The sequence below is a fragment of the Lagenorhynchus albirostris genome, chromosome 7 (assembly GCF_949774975.1).
Source record: "Lagenorhynchus albirostris chromosome 7, mLagAlb1.1, whole genome shotgun sequence".
In the NCBI taxonomy this organism is placed as follows: Eukaryota; Metazoa; Chordata; class Mammalia; order Artiodactyla; family Delphinidae; genus Lagenorhynchus; species Lagenorhynchus albirostris.
In genome coordinates this window covers 113,242,484-113,263,405 of record NC_083101.1, presented here as the reverse complement: position 1 = coordinate 113,263,405, position 20,922 = coordinate 113,242,484, and the positions used below count along the sequence as shown (strand labels likewise).

Sequence of the window (20,922 nt, the reverse complement as noted above, 5' to 3'; positions counted from 1 at the left end):
GCGTTGGAGAATATTAGCCATGCTCCACTGATGAAGCTTTGTAAGTTTTATAAGTCAGATTTGTTCGTTTTAAAAGCCACATGTTTAAAATACAGGGTGCAGAAAATTTCCATGACACATCGTTGTGGTACAGAAAAATAAGGACGCCAAAAGAAACTGTGAGTCCTAAAATATATATTTCCTTTTAAGTGGTAGTACTGGAATAGATACTACTAGTCAGCTTGGAAGCCGAGTGCTGCTATATGTGGTTTTTAAACATAAACTATCCATCTCCCATGCTGGGAAGTATAAACTCTACTTTGCCAGTGGATTTGTTAGTTCCTCTCATTTAGCAGTTGAATTTAGTGTCATAAAAACCAGCACTCTTCCCCTGTCTTGGAAAACCAGAGTGTTCTGAGCTTGCCCAGACGTATATCCCAGCTCCAGTATGCAGTTCTTAGCCAGCCTGCCAGGTGCCAGGGGTCAGAAGGGCAGGAAACAAGGAAAGCCACATTGTAAACGCTAAAATTGTCCTACGCTGTCCAAAATGGAAACCTCTGGTGGTCTCCATAGACAGCCACTTGCTCAGAAGCAGCTGCGATGCCCCTGATTTTGCTTATTCTCCTGACCCCTCTCCACCCCAACCGAGGAGTTCCCAGGACTGCAGTCAGATGCAGGCGGTCTCCTCCAACATCGGACTCAGACCAAGTCAGCCATCACATTTAACCTCACCTCGAAACGTAGAAAGTGAGCAATTAAATAGGAAACTCTTCTGTGTAAAACACCTTCTTGAATTTCAGTCCTACCACATCCTGCTGGTGCCGTAATAGGAAATCTTGAATTTCTGGCAGTGTCTCATTTTTTAGGCTGGAACGTTTGAAAAAAATCCCGAGGAGAAAAAGACAGGCCACAAGAAGAAATATACATGTATATGTATATTAAAACGTTGTTGATTTCAAAATCCAGCACAGAATAATATAAAGAAATACGCCATCTTATAGAGCTTTAAATGCTACAGTCCTTTTTTTTTTGCTATGTGTTATAATCCTTTATGAATAAAAAGGAAAAATTCAAGACTCACGAAGTCCATCAACATTATCCTGTCTCTAATAAATTGATTTCAACCCAAGTATTCTGTGCCTAGCAAGCTGAATCTGTAAGCTGGAGGCTGTAACCCACCTTGAAAGATTTTTGAAGCAGTACCTGCTTGCATGTGGTAGGAAAACCCAGTTTCATTAGATGAGCTGATGTCTGTACTTGGGATTTCTTCTCCGTTTTCCCTACTACCAGTCTCATGAGATGAAAAACCCGGTTTATCTGCCATCTGTACCCTGGCCAGTCCCTGGGTTGGAATTGAAGTGCAGTCAGCCCCCTGACGGATGAATAAATGATTGCTTGATGAGTGAACGGATGAATGAACGAGACTGCATCTCCTAACCCATTTACATTTTATTTCTAACTAATGCAGGGTTATTTTCACACCCCCTTTAGTGGCCTCAGAATCTGACAGCCAGTCTCAACTGGGTTGCTGTGACGCGGGCATCTCTCACTTCTTTTCACTGGGGACTTACCAGGCACACGGATGGGCAAGGTTTGCTTCTCAGCTGCTGTCGGGTGGCAATTACATAGCAGCTTCGTGGCTCCACAGAGGTTAGAGGAAGAACCAGGAAACTTTGTCACAGCTTGTTTCTATCCATAGTAAAAGGCTCCATGAAAGGTGAAACTACAAGTATTGAGGAAAAGGAAATGTGCAGATTGTCTGGATTTAATCGTCCGTGTTCTGTAGATACGTGGGAGCTGCCTGTATCTTCAGTACAATGACAACTACTTCACAAGGTTGTGGGAAGGTAAAACGAGGCCGTATTTGCAAAGCATATAGCGTATAATAGGCATTTAATAAGGATTCATTCTCTTTCCCCTCATTGGAATCAAATAAGCCCTTAAGAACCATCACTGTTCCCAAACATTTTATCACCTCATCCTAACTGTGAGATTGTATTACACGTGTTTACCATTTTATAGTAACAGATTAGAAGTATGACAGGAAGCTGAAATTTATCAGAGGTACAGAATGGGTATATAGATAGCTGGATTTGATTTTCTAATGTGCTGTCCAGTGTCCTGTCCACTAAATAAATGGCTTCCAGGTATTAGAAATGGGATGAAAAAATGTCCAGGTGCCCTTCAGCGGAATTCTACCCGAGTAGGCTCTGTCTTAGCACAGGACATGTTTCCACACGGCTGCATCTCAACCAAGGTCTCTTTCCACTCTCACCTTGTAATAAATAGAAGCAGCTTTCAGGATCTGCAGGGAAGTGAAATGTGTTTTCTAGGAGACCAAGGTGAGGACGGCAATGTGTTCCATCACGGGCTTGCGCTTCGGTTGCGGTGTCGCCTGCCACTCCGAGGCACTCGGTTCCACTAGCTGAAGACATTCTGATCTGTTAATGACGTCTGCCCGGGACGGGGTGGGGGTGGGGTGGGGGGTGGCGGAGTGTCACACCCGTGCCGTGCCTTCCCCACACCCGGGCTGCGTTGATTTTGTGTGTTTATGTCGTAGCTTGTCTTAAGCCGCGCTAGCAATAAGAATTTAATGGAGGATAAATTGCAGGTCAAAACTGAATCAACAGCCCTGACGTTTACCTCTTCTTTAAAGAATAGTAAGTGTTTCGAGTTCTTTGCCAGGAAGCTGATGGAAATGTTAAGAAATTTAATGAAATAAAGTGACTTTAGCTCATCCGCTACCTCGTGGTGTCCAGACTTCAAACCTTCAGGATTCCTTAGGTCACATAAGAAGGTGATGTGTCTTTGATCGGCTACAGAAGAGTGGAGAAGACCGGTTTCCTCCTCTGATATATGTGTGGAGTTGATGATTTTGAGTTTCATGCTATGCCTTGTAGCTGCACTTCAGTTTGAGTAGGTGAGAGCAGATCAACTTCCCTCTGTGGACATCTTCAGGCAGAAATGACCAGATACGACTTTGGCGGCCCCTCCCTCTGCCGAGCACAGGCTCCGGACGTGCAGGCTCAGCGGCCATGGCTCACGGGCCCAGCCGCTCCGCGGCATGTGGGATCCTTCCGGACCGGGGCACGAACCCGCGTCCCCTGCATCGGCAGGCGGACTCTCAACCACTGTGCCACCAGGGAAGCCCCATAGGTGTTATTTTAATGACTTATCTGTTCCAGCCTGTCTTCATTTGTAAGCTTATTCTGATGAGTTCAGTGTATGAAAAAGCAGGTGTTGTCATCATTCAGGTGTGGTGAGGCTGACAGGTCAGGAGGAGATGCCTCTGAAACGCTTGTATTACTCACAGGCCCCAGAGCAGGGAGCTCCCTGCGCCATGGGGTGGGGGAGGACAGGGGGTCCCCAGGGTGGGTCGGGAGGCAGAGTGGAAGGGGAGGGGGGGCCTTCACTGTGTCCCTGCAGGAAGGGTTGGTGGGTGGGGCAGGGGGAGGCCCCGGGGCTGCTCTGAATGGGGCCATCAGCTCTGGACTCGGGGCTGTCCTGCTTGTCACTGCCTGGCTGTGGGCGTTAGAGCAGGTGCACGGTGGCCGAGTGGGAGGGCCTGCGGGGGGAGGGGGATGGGCTCTGGGTTGGTGAGTCTTACTGGAAAGGAGCCTGAAGGTGTCACTTACCGTCTCCAGGAACCCGCAGCCCTGGCAGGGGCCACGTCTCCGGGGTCAGCCAGGCCAGCACGTCAAAGCGTCAGAAACACAGACGGTTAAAGACGTGCCAAGTAGGTGCCATGTGCGGACGCGGGGCTGGAGCTCACAGCCCTGGGGAGCTGCGTGAGCACGGCCATGAGGCCGGGCCCCGCCGAAGCCTCTGTCCTCGTGGGAGAGAAAGGCAGGGGCAGAGTTCATTCCGTAGAAGGTGAAGGACTCAGTGGGGGTCATGACAAGGTCAGGGACCCGACGTGGGTGCATAGCCTCAGAAACACCACGATATGCTCGGACCCTTCAAAGAAGCAAAGCCGTTCATGACTTACACCTTTCATCAAATAATTTCCTCCATCATTTCTTGAAGTATTTTTCATGCATTCACTAAATATACAACCTTTTCATTTCACCAAGAACCTCAGAATTATGAAGCTTTATAGCGAGGTCTCCTGTCCTCAGATGAAGAGCCTGGACCGGGAAGGTGAACGACTTTTCCTACGGTCTCTGCCGAACATCCCTGTGAGGCCACTGCAGCTCCAGCCGTGAACCAGACACACGTTTATGTGAACAGTGGCTGGAGCCATGGGCCCTGCCTGGTGCCCCAGGGAGGCCCCCCATCTCCATATCTGCAGCCTCTCCCCTCCCCCAGGCCACACCCTGACAGCCCCCATCCCGACAGTGTAGAACTGGCCCCGTGGCAGTTCTGGGCCCGTAACGCTCTGACTTTCCCTGATGGTGTCGAAGCCACAGAATGACTCACGTTAAGTCTTAGGCTTGCTGCCTGATTTAGACAAGTTTAGTCTTTTGTCTGCGCTATTTCTTCTATGTGCTACAACCTAAGATGCTTTAAAAATGTCGTCCATGGAACTGGAGAACAAAAAGCATGAGTGTTTAAAAAGCAAAAGCCAGGTCATCCCTGGGGTTTGTAAGCACCACCCGCATCACCACGTGCCATGTTGGTGTCACAAGGCACCGTCCCCAAGACCAGATAGGTGTGTTAGGCTGTGGCCAGAGTGCATTTGTACCTGAACCTTTTTGCCAGTGTTCAGTGTAGTTCAAGTGCTGTATTGTGCTTCCCGATCATGTTCTTCAGGCTTACACTTATCATCATTGCTCCGATTATAATCGGTCTTTTTTTTTTGGTCTGTACCACGCGGCTTGTGGGATCTCAGGTCCCCAACCAGGGGGTCGAACCTGGGGCATGGCAGTGAAAGCACCGAGTCCTAACCACTGGACCACCAGGGCAGTCCCAGATTATAATTGGTCTTAATTCATTCTTTAAAAACCGCAGGCTCTATGGGGTGAATGTGCCAGAAAAGCGTCGTGCAACATACACACGGGATGTTAGCAGGCGCGAAATGAGCAAGAGTCGCATGGCCAAGTAAGATGAATGAATGCTGGGTTAAACAACATTAAACTAATTTGTTTTCTGCAGGACTTCTCAGGGCCTTTAATAAGAAAATCTTAATTACATGAAGGAGCGATATAGACATATACATGTACATAATAGGTAGCATCTTCCAAATCTGTTAGGCCACAGAGCCTTCACCATTTGTTTTTTTCTTGGGCAGCATATTCTAAAGTAACAAGTGGCAGGTAGTAAGTATTTTTAAAGCACCAACTAGTACAAGCAGTACACTATGGATCAATGAAAGAGAGTCCATTTCCTGGATGAGGAAGTAAGGCCTAAATGCATTAGGCCTCAGATAGTGATATAAAGAAACACCACGGAGGATAGGAAGTGACATAGTATCAATTGTCAAGTGAATAAGCCTACAATTTTTTGAGTGTAGAGGAGAGAGAAACAAACAGAACATATTTTTGCAGATACAGAACACATACGATACGGCTTCTCTGCTCAAGAAGTGATGATGCAGGCCCCGTGATGCAGGCTGGCCTGGTCCATGCGTGACAGATCGGAACTGCTTCCCCTTCACATGAATGTGAATCACTGGGGTCTGAACCGACTCAGTGGGCTTGGGATGGTGGTCGAGATTCTGCGTTTCTTTTATTTTTTTAAATTTTTAATTTTTTTATTGAAGTACAGTTGATTTACAATGTTGTGTTAATTTCTGCTGTACAGCAAAGTGATTCAGTTTTTTATATATATATATATATATATATATACACACTCTTTTTTAAAGTATTCTTTTCCATTATGGTTTATCATAGGATATTGAATATAGTTCCCTGTGCTATACAGTAGGACCTTGTTGTTTATCCATTCTATATATAAAAGCTTATATCTGCTAACCCCAAACTCCCAATCCATCCCTCTGCTACCCCCTCCCCCTTGGTAACCGCCAGTCTGTTCTCTATGTCTGTGAGTCTGTTTCTGTTTCATAGACAGATTCATTAGTGTCATATTTTAGATTCTATATATAAATGATATCATAGGATATTTGTCTTTCTCTGTCTGACTTACTTCAGTTACTGTGATCATCTCCAGGTCCTTCCATGTTACTGCATGTGGTATTATTTCATTCTTTTTTATGGCTGAGTAATATTCCATTGTATATATGTGCCACATCTTCTTTTTCCATTCCTCTGTCGATGGACATTTAGGTTGTTTTCATGTCCTGGCTATTGTAAACAATGCTGCAGTGAACATTGGAGTGCATGTATCTTTTTGAATTATAGTTTTCTCAGGGTATATGCCCAGGAGTGGGATTGCTGGATCATGTGGTAGTTCTGTTTTTAGTTTTCTGCGAGACCTCCAGAGATTCTGCATTTCTAACAAGCTCCTAAATGGTGCTGATGCCACTCACTGGTCCAAGGACCACACTTTTCCTGTAAAATCCAGATAATAAGTGTTGCAGGACTTGTGGGCCGTGCAGTCTGGCCCAGCAACCCAGCTGTTGCTGCAGCACAAAGGTGGCCACAGACACTGTTAGTTCAAGGGCACGGTTGTGATCCCCCAGGACTTTGTTTATAGACTCTGAAATCTGACCTTTATATAATTTCCATGTGTCACAAAATAACTCTTCCGATTTTTTTCCTCACCTTTAAAACCATGGAAACCATGGCTTGGCTCACGGGCCTCAGGAAAGCAGGTGGTGGCCTGCAGGCTGTGTGCACAGCCTGAGGTCAGGGTGTCACAGCCCTGGGGTGGCCGGCAGGGGTGTCCCAAGGAGCTTATCTAACCAAGGCAATCAATCGTCCTCTCTTTTAAACCTTAATTGTGTTTTTTCATGCCTCATTTTCCCTCTGACAGTTGGTTCTTATCTTTTTATGGCAGTGTAACTCACCCTAGGTAACGTACAGACACCTAGACTCTGGCCGGTTCCAGAGTCCACCAGGCTCGACTCTTCCAGGCCTCTAGTACCTGACATGGTGCTGTCCACGTGGAAGATGCCCGGCAAGCGTGTGCTCGGTAGAGCTGAGTCTGTTGAAGGCACCTTTCGCTTGCTTGTGAGGAGAGCAGCTCCAGGGTGGGATGGGCACCGAGGGTGAGGGGAGAATTGCAGGGAGCAGAGAGGAAGCAGGTCATACATGAGGGCTGCATAGGAAACGAGAACTCCATGCAGATACCTGACAGAAACAGGATTCGGATAGGAACATGACAGAAAAGAAAACCTGGGCCGAGTTATAGGAGAGCAGACAATAAAGATCTAAAGTTTAGGGAATGGTTCATGTAGGGAAGAGTGTCGAGTGCTTTCACCTGCCACAGGATAAAGACTCCATAGCTTGCCAGGGATGAAGAGATCAATTAAAAGACTTCAGGTCGAGTAACACTGGAGCCATAGACAGTTCTCCGGGCGGCGGGGGGTGGGGGGGGCGGGGTGAGGATCTGGCCTGTGATTGTGGAAAGAGCAGAGAAGGAGGGACTAGAAAATGGTTCTCGGCCAGAATGTTCTCCAGGACTTTACGAAAACAAAGGAAATCACAGACTACTCAGAATCATGAAATACTGCCCTTCTCAACTGCCTCAAAAGCAATATACCTTGCATTGCATTAGATGCTCAGTTGGCTGGGTGTTTTTTTTTTTTTTTTTTTCGGTATGCGGGCCTCCCATGACTCACGGGCCCAGCCGCTCCGCCGCATGTGGGATCTTCCCGGACTGGGGCACGAACCCGCGTCCCCTGCATCGGCAGGCGGACTCTCAACCACTGCGCCACCAGGGAAGCCCTTTATATGGTTTTTAATTCCCGAAGTCATGTCTGTTCTTTTCCAAATATCCCGTACTTATTTTTTTAATATAGTTTCTGGAGTTAATATGTAAGTATTAGCAAACTGGCTTGTTTTATTAACTTAACTTTCACACTAAATATAGACAGAAGCCTATATTATGCTATCTAAATGCAGAAAAGGTTAGTTTTCACTGACATAAAAAGGATGCCAAGTCCAAAGAATTTTATAGAGGATCAGACTCAGGGAAAATCTCTCAGTGCTGATTAAGAGCTAAATGGACAATTCTGTCCCAGAGAATTCAGTCCTTTTAGTTGTCAGTGGCATGTTCCTTCGTATTTCTTTAAAACTAAATCACGTTTGTGGGGAGGAGGGTTAGGGCAGCTTTGTATTTTTTTGGTAAAAATCCTGTTGAGAGTTTGAGGTGCTCAGGGAATAAAGGAAAGGGTGTGAGGGGGAACCCGCATAGAAACAGTCTGGCCACCTGCCACCTCCTATACCAAGGGCCTGGTCGATGGGAAGGTGTGAGACCAGCAAGAATGAATTACAGAGCACTGCTGCCCCTGCCCGCATCATGGGGGCCGGGCACGCTGCTGGAAGGTTCTCTAAATATCAGAAATGTGGAAGGCGTTAACTCTGTTCCTGCCCAGCTGACCATGTCAAGAGGAACATTGCTGCCCAGGGTCTGTAACATGACAGTGTCTCCCTTGGTACTGTACATTAAGTATTTTGAGCACAATGTTTATATTACTTTCATATTTTTCTTTAGATAAGAACAATAGATAAAATTGTAATAGATGTGAGAGGCACTGGTGATAAAACATTTTTGTAAGACACTTGGAACTTGTGTTCCTTTCATTTTGTAACTGAAATGGTCTTTCCCAGTGTGATGATGTCCCTTATTTCCAGGTTGATGAAATGTACAAGGTGCTTGACAAAGAAAACCCATGGGAATTGTCTAGCCATGCATTTCATGGTCTCAAATGTAATAGCATTTAGTAAGGTTAGTAACACGGCCACAGGTCTTTTTTTTATCAGACAGGCATCTCGTTACATAGCATCTCGCCTTTCACTTCTGCTTTATTATTTTAAACGTCCCCTTTTCCTTTCTCTCCCTCCTGTCCTGGGACTTCCGTTTGGCCAGCAGATGGTTCTGTGAGGGGATCGAGCTGCACGACAGTCCCGATATCCAGATCCGCTGGGACGGGGGAGACCTGCACACGCTGGTCATAGCCGAGGCCTTTGAGGACGACACAGGGCGCTACACCTGCCTGGCCGCGAACCCCGGTGGCTCTGACACCACATCGGCCGAGGTGTTCATTGAAGGTACCCAGGGATGTGGGGTGGGGGCGTGGGGTGCCGAGTGGGCAGGGGCCCATTGCTTCTTGTGAACGTGGTTTTCCAGTGTTGTGAGTCAAACCTCATTTGTCCTCCAGGGCAGATAAATCGAGTGGCTCTGACACTTGGGTGTACGTCTGCGTCGACAATGTCTGATGTCAACATTTGTTCCTTTTCATTTAAAACATTTCAGCTACGTGAATTTATTTAGAATACTAAGTGTCCAACTTATTTCTGGTTTCTCTGGTGGACGAAGAATGTGGGCATATTAAAATACTAGAAATACTAGACCTGTCAACGAAAGTTAAACTCTCAAAGACTTAGGAGATCGTTCACAGGGATATTAAGCAGTTGAGTATTTTTAAATGTTCTCATTTCTATTAGATTCTAGAACTTTTCCTTTTTTGTTAGGATGCTGCTATTTCTGCTAAGTGTACCATGGACTTGTAATCACTAGGTCAAAAAATTTCCAGCATCAGTGTTGCATTAAAGAGGGGTGGGCAGAGAGTAGAATATCTCTATTGTTCTAACAATTCATTTTTGACGAGACTCAGCCTATAGGGAATTAGAAAACTTGCTATCAAAGTATATAGTTTACATCACTGTTGCATTTTTATCACTATCAATCACTTAAGTTGGAAGTGGCTTAAACGCCAGTGTTCTGTGTCCCTAAAGCCATAAATTGGTGAGTAGCCTTGTAATTGCTTGCATTTAAAAATAGTAGCTGGAACGCAGAGAGAAAATTGAAACCCTCGAGGTCTCCAGTACCTTAATCTTCATCTTTTTACTAAATTTTTTTTTACTCTTTAATAGCACTAAATTTCTTTGTTTTTTAAAGTAGAAGAAAGCAAGATGTGAACCATTATTTATAGCCCTTGTAAGAACTGGCAAAAAAAAAAAAATTAGTTTTAGAAGTAACTGTTATGGCCAACTAAAACTATGTGCCTTTACTTTTAATAAAAGGGTCCCCTGCATTGTCTTTGAAAGCGTCTGTGAGCTCCTTCGGGGACTTTGTCCTGCTAATAAGAGCAAACCTTCTGTATTAACAACAAGTGATGCTACATGGTAGTTACATGTACACACACGTGCAGACACGGTCATTTAAACCTCACCGTGAACCTGTGAGGTGTTATCAGGGTCCCCTTTTACACATGGGTAAACTGAGCCTGGGGAGGTGAAAGGGACCTGTCCAAAGTCACTCCAGGATTTGGACCCAGTCCGTCTTACTCCAGGGCCCATATCCTATTCGCTATGTCACATGTATCTCAAAGTGCTAAATGAACAGGAAAAGAATGGCAAAAAGATTTTTAGCATTTAATAAGCGAGCAGTGAGTATCAGTCATGGGCTGACCGTGGAGCAAACTTCTTGAAGCATTTTAGAATACAGAGGAGGAAAGTTAAACTTTCATTAAAAAAAAAACAAAACCCATTTGCTAATGATGGTCAGATTTGTCTTTCAAAACCAAGTTCAACTAGAGCTGCTTAAAATTAAATGCTTTATTTGCTTTCAAGATTGCTGGAAATGGGTACTTCAGTGTGGATTGCTTCTGTACTGCAGACATTAAATCACGTCAGTTTTACGTGCTAGTTTACCAACTCGATTCAGCCACGTTTATTAAGGCCTTGCTCTGTGCCAGACAGTGTGGTGCAGATATGATGGGGATGGGCCCTGCTATCAAGGAGTTCCCAATCCAACAGCCCAGATGGACACATTTTTCAAAAAAGAATATAAAGTAAGTGATGTTATAAGTGATATAACAGCTATCTAAAGTGTTATAAGGATACAAATGAACTTAAAAGATTAACTGCAAGGTATATAAGACACACTCACTTTCATAGAATAAGAGGAACTATTTCTCTGCCTTGGAAACCACTTCAGGATCTGACTCTGGAGGTCCAAAACATGCATGCCATGGCCTTTAACTTTATTTCATTAAATTGAGCTCTGCCACGTAGAAGCCCCTGCAGTGCAGTCCTCTCCCGCCTTTGGGGTCTCTGCATGAACTACTTAATGTGGGAAAAGCACCCCCAGTTCTACCTGCCACGCGTGGTCCATGCCCAGGGCTCCACAGAGGTGGCGGGTGTTCCCAGTGTCCCTTTTTGCACCTGAGGACCTGCACTGGCTTAGACAGCCCACCAGCTGCGGGTCTGGCCTCAGATCTTTGTGCCGAGGAGAGGAGGGGTCTGGGCAGAGCCGGAATAAAGAGCCCTTAAGCATGAGCCTCCTAAGCCTCCTGGAAAGTGCGTTAGGAAACTGGCTCATCGTCCCCATGAAATATGGGTGATAACTTTTTTAAAGCCTGATTTTGGTGTATTTTTATCCCTAAGAACAATTACGTGAAATGGAAGAGAATTTTACATAAATTCTTAGGCTCCTATTATGACTGAAAGGAAGAAGTGTTTATGTTTTCCTTACTGCAGCACTAAATTAGACTTAGGAATATCTCTGTTGTCCCTAAACCACATTGCTGTTGCTATGTCAGCGTGCAGTATAGGGGTGGAGGTGGGTACCAGAGGGTAGGAAGTTTTCTATAGATTTAAAAACCTTGAGGAAACCTTCCCTAAAAGTTTAACAACCTACTAGTTGGAAACTGTCTAAATTTCACTGCCTTGTGCAGCAACTTTTAGAATGATAACAAGGAAATTTCAGTTTAAGAACAGTAACTAAGGGGCTTCCCTGGTGGTGCAGTGGTTAAGAATCCGCCTGCCAATGCAGGGGACACAGGTTCGAGCCCTGGTCTGGGAAGATCCCACATGCCGCAGAGCATCTAAGCCCGTGCACCACAACTACTGAGCCTGCGCTCAAGAGCCCGTGAGCCACAACTACTGAGCCTGCACTCTAGAGCCCGAGAGCCACAACTTCTGAGCCCGCGTGCCACAACTACTGAGCCTGCGCTCTAGAGCCCGTGTGCCACAACTACTGAGCCTGCACTCTAGAGCCCGAGAGCCACAACTTCTGAGCCCGCGTGCCACAGCTACTGAGCCTGCGCTCTAGAGCCCGTGAGCCACAACTACTGAGCCTGCACTCTAGAGCCCATGAGCCACAACTACTGAGCCTGCACTCTAGAGCCCGTGAGCCACAACTACTGAGCCTGCACTCTAGAGCCCGAGAGCCACAACTGCTCAGCCCACGTGCCACAACTCCTGAAGCCCATGCGTCTAGAGCCCGTGCTCCGTAACAAGAGAAGTCGCTGCAGTGAGAAGCCTGGCACCGCAACGAAGAGTAGCCCCCGCTCGCCGCAACTAGAGAAAGCCCGCGTGCAGCAACAAAGACCCAAGGCAGCCAAAAATAAAAAAAAATTAAAAAAACCCAAAACCAGGAGCTAACTTTTATCTCCTAGTTTTAACTAGGAACCGAGCCCTGGTCTTCATTTTCACCTGGATTATCTCATTTAATCCTTACAAAAATCACCCCATTCTGTAGCTGAGGAAACGGCAGCTTAGGGAGACTTGTAGGGCCCCAGACCTCACACACACACTCACACTCCCCTGAGCTTCAAGGACTAAACCCAGTCAGTGTGACCTCTTAAGTCTGAATAGCCACAGGGGAAAATGCAGGTGAACCTTGGGTCTTGGGGCAGCAGGGTTGTCATCTGCATCCAGTAACAGGCCTGGGATGTGTGCCTGGAACATCTCAGGACACCACTGAACTTTTGGTCATTGGTCACGTGTTCACTGAAGGTCCCCTGGAAGGCAGGCGGTGGGCCAGGCACTGGGTGGGGACACTTGGCAGGACAGGCAGGCCTCGGTCCTCGCTGCGTCGACACTCCAGGAAAGGAGGGACGGGCCCCCCTCATAAATAACCCCAGCCCCAGCCAGCAGGTGCTGGGAAGAGAAGAAAGGTGGGTGAGGGTAGGGGGAGGAGGGCCTCCCTGAGGCGGTGACATCCGACCTCAGTCTGGACTCTGAGAGGAAGCGATGGGGAGGCCGATGGGGCAAGTGCTGCAGACGGAAGTAGGGGCGAGGCTTGTCAGGAGGGGCGGGTGTGCCCAGGAGCGCAGAGGGTGGCAGCTGGGCGGCAGGCAGCTCACGCGGGTCGTGGCGCCTTCTGGTCACTGTTAGCCGGCCGGCCTTTATTCTACCGAAAATCGCCACTTGCGGAGCGTTTAAACTGAAAAGTCAGATTATCTGATTTCCATTTTTAAACTGAAGTTTGGCTTGTAATCGGGAGCCCGGTGAGAAGCGTGCCGTGGCAGGACCGGACGGAGCTGGCAGGGCTGCAGGAGCACGCCGTGTAGACGGGGGCAGAGGCAGGCAGACTGCAAAGCCACATGGCGGGTCCGGTGTGGGCTGAGGGGCCATGGGAGCGAGCAGACCCCGTGGATTTCGGCTCCACCGTTGGGCATCTGTGAGGGGGGGCGAGGAGTGGGCTGGGGCACAGAGGGACGTAGGTGATCCGTTTGCACAGCCGTATTTGGACGGCCGAGTGGACACAGGTGTGGGCAGGTGGCCATGCGGGTGCAGTGAGCGCCCAGGGCGAGGACGTGCACTTGGAGCTTCAGGATGTAGATGGTAACCGAAGACACGGGAATGGGCGGGACCGCGTCTGAGCCTGGGCGACCCTCCCCACGCGAAGATGCTCCGGGAGGAGGTGCCGGGCGTAGGAGCGTGAGAGGAGGGCCCTGTGGGCGGGGAGGCTGGGGGGGCGGGTCGGTGTTTGAGAGGGGAGGGCCGTGCAGCTCGGGGGGGCCCCCCCCCCCGCTGCCGGAGGCCAGCGCTGAGGACAGGAGGGGCAGGTGTGGTTGCTGTGGGGGATGTTAGTAATAGGGGCTCGGAGAGCCTGGAGGGACCAAACGCCGCGCGTCTGCGGGACCCGGAAGGACGCACGGGAACGCGTTGGGGGGCGCCAGGGAGGTTCTGCCCAAGCACCGGCAGAGCCAGGGGCCGGTATCTGGACGGGAGCGCCGGGTCAGGATGCTTTGTGAGCCTGTTTGCCTGTGGGTTTTCGTAGCAGGATTTCTAGAGTATATTTCCATGCTGATGAAAACGGTCCAAGCGAGAAAACGCGGATCCTGCAGGGGGGTGGGGGGAGTGTGAGGTGCCAGGGAGCCAGTTCCTGGAAAAAGAGAAGGAAACGGCCTCCGCCCGCAGTGTGCAGGTGGCGAAGAGCGGCTCTCAACAGTTGCACGGTAGAAATGGGACAGGTGAGCACAGACACGTGAACTAAACGTGGACATCCCACGTTTGCATCCCTGCCGCCCCTCCTGACCCTGTCGTGGACGGCACAGATCTTTACAGCTCGGGGAGCACCGAAGGGGGCAGGAGGGGGGTTCCCAAGTGTGCGATGAGGAAGCTGGGTTACACCCAACCCCGACCCCGTGGTCGGGGAGTTGAGCTGGATGGGGGTGGAGGGGACGGCATAAAGACGGTGGGGAAGGGCAGGAATTCTGAGCGTGGCGCACGCCGGCAGACCCTGTGTGATGTTTATTTGTAGGTTCTCCAAGCTTGTCACAATCAGATAAGACGTGTGCCCCTTTTAAGTGACATTTCAAAGTGTGTGGAAATGTTATACAAGGAACGGTCCCTGTGGCCGCAGCAGGACAAAGCCGATCTGAGCGAAAGGTCCCTTCTGCTGGATCTGGAAGACTTGCTGTGAGAAGCTGATGGAGTCTAAGCTCAGCTTTGCGCATTCTCCACAGTATTCATTTTTAAATATCCTTCCTGGTATTTTCTGGCCAGCCCGGCTCCCAGCTCCAAGACCCAGAACAGCGACTGGATGGCTCTTTGCTTCAGTTTCTCCATCTCTGCCTGGAGAAATTGATGTTCTCGTAAGAAATGAGTGAGTTAATCACCTAGAGGGGGACCGACACACAGTGTGAGCTATTGTTGCTGTTATAGAAATAGCACATTTTCATTTAAAAAAATCTAAAACATGGAAATAAAGACATAAAAGTCATGTGTAATCCCACCACCCTGTGTCCACCACTCTTAAAAATTTTTATTGTTCAATCTTTTATCTAAATGTGTATATTATATTCTACATATTCTTTGGTATATATATATATATTTTTTAACATCTTTATTGGGGTATAATTGCTTTACAATGGTGTATTAGTTTCGGTATATATTTTTTAAATTTAATTTAATCCGTCACGAACATCTGTGCCTGTCATTGCAGTTCTTTAAAACTCAATGCTTTTATAGTCATTCATCATTTATAAATTTTTAAATCATTGGCATTGCTTCAATTACTCTTATCTGAGACAGCAAATGATTGTTTCTGGTAATTATAGCAACTGAGAAAGGAGAGGGGAAAAAATGAGTAGTGGGAGTGGGGAGCAGAGTGTATTTACGCCTTAATTTTGAAAAACAAACATGGACCAAACGATGAACTAACTCCATGGCTGGATTCACTTAAGTCACTCAGGGGCTTAAAATGTAAATATAAATAAAGATAAATAGATAGTTTTTTTTAATGGTTAATACCTGCTTTTAGGAAGACTTCCTATTTTCTGAATTTGAAGCTGTATTCAGTTTGCTTCCACTCAGAAATATAGCCTTTTCTATATTGCTAAGGTAGATATTAGATTGACAAAAATAAAAATAATTAAAACATGGTGTTTCCATGAATATGGGGGAAATGGGCATTTTGACATACAGTCGTCCCTCAGTATCCGCAAGGGGATTGGTTTCAGGACCCCCCAGGGATACCAAAATCCAAGGATGCTCAAGTCCCTTATCTAAAACGGTAGAGTATTAGCGTATAACCTACGTAAACTTTAAATCATCTCTACATTACTTATAATACCTAATGTAATGCTATGTAAATAGCTACTGGTGGGCAGCAGAGGCAAGCTTGCTTTGGGGAACTTTCTGGAATTTTATGTATATATATTTTTTGACCTGCGGTCGGTTGAATCCACAGATGCAGAACCCGTGGATATGGAGAGCCGACTGTATCTGTATTTTGCACCCCTTTCTGGGGAGATGTTTAACATGGAAATAAATATATCTGTTGATAGTAGAATGAAACAAATTCTGGTAAATCGCCACAAATGTATTTGAAGCAGCCATTGGAAAACTATAAAGCACGTTTATTAACGTGGAAAGGCACTTCACAATGTATTGAGTGGGGAAAAAACAGAAATTGAACAGTATTACGTCATAATATTATGTTTATTATACGTGGGCACAGGGGTAAACTTCAGCAGGATACGATCCAATGTGTCTGGGTGGTGGTATTCCGAATGATTTTTTTCTTTAATTTTTGCTATTGTGCATTTTCTGGGTCTTTTCCTACAAGGAAGTATTACACGGGGTAAGTTTTTAAAATGGTGAGGGAGCACCTTTTAAAGGCAAGATGGGAGGCTCACGGTTGTGACTTTCCCGCCTGCTCTCCATCACTAGAGCAGCTTAGGGACCACCAGCATTGATTCCCCACTGCGTGGAGAACAGCGTAGACACAGGTGACCTGTAGGCAGGTGAACAGTTGATGAGCAGACGGGCAGGGGTCGACCACAAGCGCTGGGGCCCTGCCCCTTTTAGATGGGATTTGAGAAACAGACACGGATGAATGTCCCCCTGAGCCAGGGGTGTTCTCCCCTGCCCAGTAGGTGCAGAGCTGGGGACCGAGGGGTGGGCACAGAAGGGGAGTGAGGGGGGATCGCCCTGGGGGAAAGGGGCCTGCAGAGCAGCTCTGTCCCCACGCCAGGTGGGAGGTGACATTGAGATCCCAGCAGGCTCGGCCAGCTGGGCATCCTTATCCAGTGGACGTGAACCTCTCTGGTCCTTGTTTCCCGGCAAGTCAGTGAGGAAAAAGCCTCAACAAAGAGCGAAAGCAATAATATCTTTTTAGTCATCAGAGGGGATTTTTCCAGTGATCTAAACATTGGGAATCAGATGAAAAATAGCTATTCCTCTCCCCGGCTTCTGGCCGCTGAGTGTCTCTGGTGCCGTCCTTGGGGCCTGCCTGCTCCCGAGGGCTCTCCGGGGTCTGGGGGGCTGCCCGCCCTCGGGCCACGGCGACCTGCTGACCCCAGCCTGCTGGGGTGCCAGCGTTTCTCCTTGTCTGTCACCTGGTTTTGCTGCTTTGCTGTTTGTCTTGCTCGGTTTCCCTAGTTCCTCCTGCACAGGTAGTTTGCCCCTCAACCACGCTCGTGCCCAGACACCAAGTCCAGCCGCGCTGGCCGGTGTGCAAACCCGCCCTGTGTCCCTGGCCTTCCCCCACCCCCCCACAAACCCGCAGCTGCTCGCTCGTCCCCCAGCTCACCCCCTGTCACTCATCCCAGCAGAATCACCGGCCTGCCCTGAGCACCGGAGACGGCGGCTGGGGGCGGGGACGCGTGGTCTGGGGGAGCCGGGGCCTCAAGTTCAGACCCTGTGCCACTGCCGTGCAGTCCCGTGGCCTCACGCAGCCCCTGCCCCTCCCTGGTTCCTCGGGTCTCTGGTCTGTAGTTGGACGCAGCTTCCCCTCTTAGGGAAGCTCATCATCGTAATGACCAAACGCCGACCCAGCCGATGGCCAGGCACGTGGCACTACTCAGAATGGGTGTGCCCTTCCTGGCCACACCTCAGTCCAGTCCTCAGAGGTGTGATGTCCTGAGTGGCTGAGCAGCTCCTAAGAGGCAGCACAGGACATGTCCGGGCCACTCGGAAAGGACAGAAATCAAGGAGGGACCCTGTAGGCGCTTCCCACCAGAGCAGATGATGTAATTAAAGGTTCAGACGTGGGGAGAGGCCAGGAGGGGGAGCTCTCCGCTCCTCTGATCTTTATCCGGAGCCCCTGTTGGCAGAGGCTCCCTTGCACTCTGCATTCCCATCCCTCCCCGGACCCCCAGCTTTATGCCGTCCCATTTCACTGACCACCACCTCATGCGTTTATTTGTCTGCGTCTGTGTCCGCATAGAATGGAAGCTCCCCAAGGGCAGGGAGGGGTGTGCTCTTCACTCCAGCATCCTCGTTACACAGCCCGGTGTGCACGAGACTAGTGGAAATAGCAGGCTTTTAATTTACTGAGCAGAACTCATGGGTCATCTAAGTTTATTATTTTGTTTCAAACAGGAAAGGTGTGTCATAGGAAAATTAACCTGACATAGATGAAGACAAATTTGAGAGAGGGATTTGGGAGGACAGGGTGGTCTGTGTGTCGTGATGGTCCAGGACTGGGGATTGCTGTAGAAATAAATAGGAAGGACCACAAACACCCTGCAGTCACCTAAGTAGGGCTTTTACCATCAGTAATAGCAGGAAAGCCATGGTAGAGAACAGTCACGGGAGGGAGCATGAGGCACTCTTGCCAAGAGAATTAGGTAAACGTGTACATTCTCAATGTATCAACAGGCAAATAGAACGAACTACAAAGAGCACAAGTATACAGCAGCAACTAACACAACAATGTAAAGCAATTATACTCCAATAAAGATGTTAAAAAACAAAAAAAAAGCACATGTAGTGTGATTGCATTTGTACAAATACATGCACAAATATACAGCCATCCCCCCTCATCCGAGGTTTCACTTTCTGTAGTTTCAGTTACCACGGTCAGCTGTGATCCAGAAATATTTTATGGAAAATTCCAGAAATAAACGGTCAGTTTTCAATTTTGCCATCTGAGCAGTGTGATGAAATCGCTTGCCTCAGCTTCGACCGTCAGGATTTGAGTCATCCCTGTGTTCAGCGTGTGCTGCCTGTTAGTCACCTAGGTTGTCATGCTGACTGTCCCAGCGCTCGTGTTCACTCACCCTGATTTTATTGATACTAAAAATGGCCCCAAAGCACCAGAGGAGTGATACTGGCGGTTTGGACGTGCCAGAGAAGCCGTGCAGTGCTTCAAGTGAAAGTTAATAAGGAAAGAAAAGAAAAGAAAAGTATGCTAAGGTTGCTAAGATATATGGTAAGAACAAATCTTTTGTCCGACAGGTTGTGAAGAAGGAAAAAGAAATCCATGTTCATTTTGCTGTCGTGCCTCAAACCCTAAATGTTACAGCCACAGTGCATACATAAGTGCTTAGTTAAGATAGAAAAGGCATCAGATTTGTACAATAAGATGTTTTGAGAGAGAGACCACATTCATATAACTTTATTATCATTTCTATAATCATAATTGTTATATTCTATTTTATCATTAGTTATTGTCGTTAAACTCTTACTGTGCCTAAATTACAAATGAAACTTTACCTTAGGTGTGTATATTTAGGAAAAAGAGTACTAACAGGATTTGGTGCTATCAGTGGTGTGGGGGTCTTGGAATGTTATCCCTTCAATAAGGGGAGGCCACTGTATGTTTGTTAATACATTCAATTTATCTGAAAAATACAAGCCAGACTGTTAGCGTGTGCAGAATGGCACCAGGGAAGGGACCTACTGGTCTTCAGTATTACATCACACAATTCTGTGCTACTTGGTTACTTTTCTATAAGCGCGTATTATTTTACATTAAGATATTTTAAATAGATAATTTAAATAACTCGAGTTAAGTATGTCTCATAAAAGAAGTACCAAGTATGTACTTCTGGGGCTTCCCTGGCGGTGCAGTGGTTAAGAATCCGCCTGCCAATGCAGGAGACATGGGTTCGAGCCCTGGTCCAGGAAGATCCCACATGCCGTGGAGCAACTAAGCCCGTGAGCCACAACTACTGAGCCCGCACACCTAGAGCCCGTGCTCCACAACACTGCGATGAGAAGCCTACACACCACAACGAAGAGTAGCCCCCGCTCGCTACAACTAGAGAAAGCCTGCGCGCAGCAATGAAGACCCAACGCAGCCAAAAATAAATTTAAAAAAAAGAATGTACTTCGAACCATCACAGTTATTTTAAGTATTACCTAAAATCTCTTGTCACAAAATACATGAGCATTAAAATGTAAGGACAGTTTGCATTTTGGCCTAAAAATCCAACAAGGGGACCCATAATCTAAACACAATAACGAAGCAGATGAATTTGGGAAGGAATGATCCAAAATTAGAAACCCTCCTGTTCAAGAATGGAGCCATATCAGAGTCAGAAAGCATCGCCTAATTAATGAGAAATGAAGGTATTGATGATCCACACCATGTAATCTTCTGGGAAAGAGTTGAAGTTGAAAACTATGGATGTTTTACACACAGACACACATGCATTTATTTCATAGTTGAGAAGCCATTTAAAATCGTGGTTATGATGGCCAAAGGGACAAAAATGGAACTGGTAATAAATCTGACACTAAACCCATACTGCTTTGAAGAAAGCTTTTCTTGGTGGTTCTGTTTTTACATGATTATCTGAAAAAACGGTCTGAGTAAAAATGGTCTGAACCATTCTCTATTTCAAAATAAGACTTTGTACATTACTGTCTGCGTGAAGAGCATTACCTTTGGAAGCAATTAGGTACGACTTACATTTTTTCTTTTTGCACTCAGGTGCCAGTTCAACAGATTCTGACAGTGAAAGTTCAGCGTTCAAATCAAAACCTGCAGCCATGCCACAGTAAGTACCCACAGTTCCACCACTATAAGCAAAGACTGTCAACAGAGTTGTGCCCTGTGATGCCACTTGTGTTGTGCTCTGAGGAGGTCAGCTGATGACAGTCAAGAACCAAATGCTTGAACCTAGAACACAGTTTTTAACTTACGAATTCGAACTTCGAAATCCGCGTTTCATCATCGACATGCCAGAGCCTGACCGCCCACCGTGTTAGTCTCAGTGACAACTAACAGGTTATAAATGTATGAAAGGGACACTGGTGTTGCGGGAAGATTACTTAAATCATTACTAAAACGTAAATGTCAGCCAAGTTACCCATACACATTAGAACATATCTAATTAGGCCAGAAATGGGCTTCCATTTGGATGCAGTCGATTTCTAGTTAGATCTTGTCATGAAAATCTCAAAATTTAGT

The 20,922-nt window shown here is 47.2% G+C and overlaps 1 protein-coding gene across 3 annotated transcripts in view; it reads left to right on the top strand.

Annotated features, from left to right (window-relative positions):
- PALLD (palladin, cytoskeletal associated protein) overlaps positions 1 to 20,922 on the top strand; it is a 398,579-nt gene that overhangs the window by 150,701 nt on the left and 226,956 nt on the right. For all 3 annotated transcript variants that reach the window (XM_060155855.1, XM_060155854.1, XM_060155856.1), the window contains exons 3-4: positions 8,914 to 9,092; positions 20,443 to 20,509. In XM_060155855.1, coding sequence (XP_060011838.1) covers positions 8,914 to 9,092; positions 20,443 to 20,509 — 246 coding nt within the window. The remainder of the gene's footprint in view (positions 1 to 8,913; positions 9,093 to 20,442; positions 20,510 to 20,922) is intronic.